This window comes from Hibiscus syriacus, unplaced genomic scaffold (genome assembly GCF_006381635.1).
Source record: "Hibiscus syriacus cultivar Baekdansim isolate YM2019G1 unplaced genomic scaffold, ASM638163v2 tig00112402_pilon, whole genome shotgun sequence".
NCBI classification, from domain to species: Eukaryota; Viridiplantae; Streptophyta; class Magnoliopsida; order Malvales; family Malvaceae; genus Hibiscus; species Hibiscus syriacus.
Window position 1 is genome coordinate 2068651 of NW_024063323.1, and position 3732 is coordinate 2072382.

The 3732-nt window shown below is 31.4% G+C and overlaps 1 protein-coding gene across 1 annotated transcript; it reads right to left on the reverse strand.

Moving 5' to 3' along the window:
- Positions 1 to 635: 635 nt before the first annotated feature.
- Positions 636 to 2136, reverse strand: LOC120179148 (caffeic acid 3-O-methyltransferase-like). The gene is made up of 4 exons (XM_039184836.1): positions 1705 to 2136; positions 1306 to 1616; positions 1165 to 1229; positions 636 to 968 (listed from the first exon to the last, which is right to left on the reverse strand). The coding sequence occupies exons 1-4, from the start codon at positions 2115 to 2117 to the stop codon at positions 666 to 668; spliced, it is 1092 nt and encodes a 363-aa protein (XP_039040767.1). The 5' UTR covers positions 2118 to 2136; the 3' UTR covers positions 636 to 665.
- Positions 2137 to 3732: the final 1596 nt, after the last annotated feature.

Genomic DNA, 3732 nt, shown 5'->3' on the forward strand with positions numbered 1-3732 from the left:
ACTATCCTCGATAAAATTGACTTTCTTGAGCTTTAACGATTCATGAGTACTGTCATTGATACCTTTTAACTGATATTGATAACTTAGGCCCAAAATCTCACTTTATACCACATAATTTGGGTTTCTTACAATTTGTTCCTTTAATATTATACTTTTTCTCTCAAAATATATCTTTATCTCGTAAAATCACCAAAATTTAAACTTTAACATAGAAATCATTTTAATGGTAACTATTTTCAAAATTGATGGTTTAACTTCTCGAAAAAACATTATGATTTTACTTGAATTATTTTAAAATTTGATCTCAAAATTCTTAGGGAATTACAACTAATTACTCTTGTACTTGGTATTCTATGAGATTTGTTTTACTTAAAAAAGATATTTAAAAATCTTTGAATCATTTGTTCAAATATTTAAGGGTAATTTATTTATATTAGATTCATGTAATGTTACTTAAATTATATATACAAGTAATAAACAGATTTAATATAAAAAAATACGTATTTGAATTCAACTATTATAAAAATTATAAATATCGGCACGTGCGATGCTTCTCTTACTACATTCCAATAGAAAATATAAAAGAAAACAATATTGGTTAAAAAATAAAAAGAAAGATAAATACCACACATAGTTTGAAAGCCCAGATAACTTAACCGATGGAATCAACCACTTTTATAAATTTCCATAACCCAATAATTATAAGCACGGCAAACGACCTTCAAAGAAGAGAAGCCAGCTTGTTTTGCCAATGTTTCGAACTCTTGTTTGGTCCTTTCTTTAGCCCCAGGAAGAACATGACATAAGTAAACATCTCTTTGGAAGGTTGTCTTTGTTATAATATCTGTCTGTGGAACGTCTGACAATATCGCTTCTATTGATACAATTTTGCCATTCTTCGACAATGCATCATAACATACTTTCAGTAACTTCAGGCATTGATCATCACCCCAGTCATGAAGCATGGTCTAAAAATATACAAAACCTTACATTAATCACAAGCTATTTTGTTTTCATTAAAAATACACAAAATTTACATAATAACAATTCTTTTGTTTGTTGTGATTATAAAACAGTTGGATTTAATTTCTTAAAATAATTACACGAAGTATTTGGACTAATCGAACTACGTGGGTTTAAAAAAGAATATATCTAGAAACTAACCTTCATAAAAATAACTTCGGATTTAGGAATTTCCGTGAACATATCCCCTGCTAAGTGCTCCACTCCTGAGATGTGACAGAAAATTATTAACTTGATTGTTGAAATGATTAGGACGCGGCAACAATGAGGTAATAATATTACCTGGGCAGGGGACAGTATCTTTAATGACTTGAGGCAGGTCAAAGTTAATAGCCTTAATTTGAGGGTACTTGGAAACGATGAGCTTAAGATTAGTACCCAAACCACCTCCCACATCGACCACTTGGCTTACACCCTCAAACCCATTGTAAGTTTGGAGGACTTGGTTCATGACTAGGTCGGTGTAAACAGACATCGCTCGATTGAAATTTTTGGACATTTCATCATCAGTGGCCTGAAGCTCAAACAAGTGCTTCCCAAATGCCCTCTCACTTGAGAACCCTCCCTCCAATATCATATCTTTCATGTATTTCCTGTCATAACCAATCAAATTTATTAAAATAACAACAACAAATGGCATGCATACTCTTGAGAATGGATAAAGAAAACTAGTTCACTTGCCAGCATTCGATGATGTGCTTCTCAAGGTGGATACGTTGCAATGGAACAAAGGAGATCCCACCTTCGTTTATAAGGAAGTATTTGCCGACCGATGAAAGGCCGTATGACCTCTGCATCTGCCCATCTTCGCCGGTGATTTGTTTGCATGTTAAGATGGAGTGAGTGGTTAAAAGCCTTAGGATTCGATCAACCATGGAAGGGGCGTCTGGGTTTTTGGTCGGAAGCTGAGACACGATCTCAGCAGCCGACAACGTACCCGAAGGAGTGTCGGCTTTGGATATGATCTCTAACAAGCCCACATCCACGGCTACTTTCAAACCGAAAGGAAGTGATGAAATGGAAGCCAAATGCATGGCTTGCAAGATGTCAGCTTCTTCATGTTCATTACATGAAATGTTTTGCACTGAACCCATGGCGTTTTTCGGTATCTTAGACAAGATCAAGCTTATTACCAAGTATTCAAAACAACTTGATCTCTCACACTTAATTTCCAGCACCCAATCCCCCCACTTTATAGGTAAAAAAAAACAGACAACAATGGGGTTCCAATATCTGAATATCCATATGTATTTCTGCTACTTTTTTGGAGATAATACAGTAAACTCTGGTTTCCTTATTTAAAACAGTCCAAGTTGCGTGCGCAAAAGTTGAATTTAAAGCCAGCGAGTCATATACGTATCAGTTGATAATTTTTATTAAAATATTATAAAAATAATATATGTTTAGAATATTTTTAATTATTAATAATGAATTTAACTTCCTTGATGTAACTGCTCGAATCAAAACTTCTAAAACAAACACTTTTTTAAACAACAAAATCATCAAATTTGTATTAATTAAATAATAAATAGTTCTTTCTTTAACTTGAATATACATATTATGGAAAATCTACCATTTTTCTTCTACATCAAACAATAAACTTCTCATTTGGGTTAGATTTAAATCGTGTCACTGCATATTTAATTTTTTTCCATTGATTACAAGTCGCATGAGTTTTATATTTGAGTTACTAATGATTAGATTTATTTCAGATTAGATCATTTTAAATTATTTTATAGTCAGTTATTTTAATTTAATTTAATTAACACCCAATCCCCCCATTTTACAGTAAACCCGTACTGCAACTGGTTTAGCAAATCAACGAAAAGAGAATGCAGTCTTATATTAACAGATGGAAAAGATGTTTTTTCGTTTTCCAAAATGGAGGCTAAGTTAGCTGTTACGTGCAGTTTTTTTTTTTTTTTTTGCAAGTCTAATGTAGCACACCAGTGGTGAATAACCATCCACTGTTACTATAATTCAAATCCCACTTGTCAAAGTTAACAACTGCAAAACTTAAATCTCTTACCAATTCTCTCAATAGCGTCAAGGCCAAAATCAAATTAAACATTGTCAATTTATCAAATTATTAATTATACACTTTTTATTTCTCATTTTAATGGAATGAAAATCAAATTAATCAAATTATTTGTTATTTCTACTTTTCATTTTTTATTGTAATGAGAAGGACATAGAGAATAATAATTATTCTCTTTTTATGCATCGTAATGGATGCTCAAACACTCATGATGTATACTGTGTTTAAATTCGACATCTTTAGGAATAACAATTATCCTTTAACCATTGAGGTAGTTTAGTTCACATAGGAACATCTTTAAATATATGGTATACATTGTTAACTTAGATTACATAAATAATGAATAGTGATTTTATTAGTACCTTGACTAAAAATCATAATTAAAATATAATGTAGATATAAGTGTACAAACTTACATATATCAATTATTATGCATTATTAGATTTGAGTTCAATCCATTATATTATAGCAAAACCCATATTGCGAGTGGCCAGAGCAAACATCAAAGGAAAGAAGAGAAAAGACTCATCATTACATTAACTACAAATGCAAAAGACTTGGTTCGTTTTTAAAATGAAGGCCAAGTTGGTTGTTACGTGCGGTTTCTTTTTCATCATTATTATTAATATTATTCTTTTATTGTAATGAAACAGAGAATAATAATTATTCTT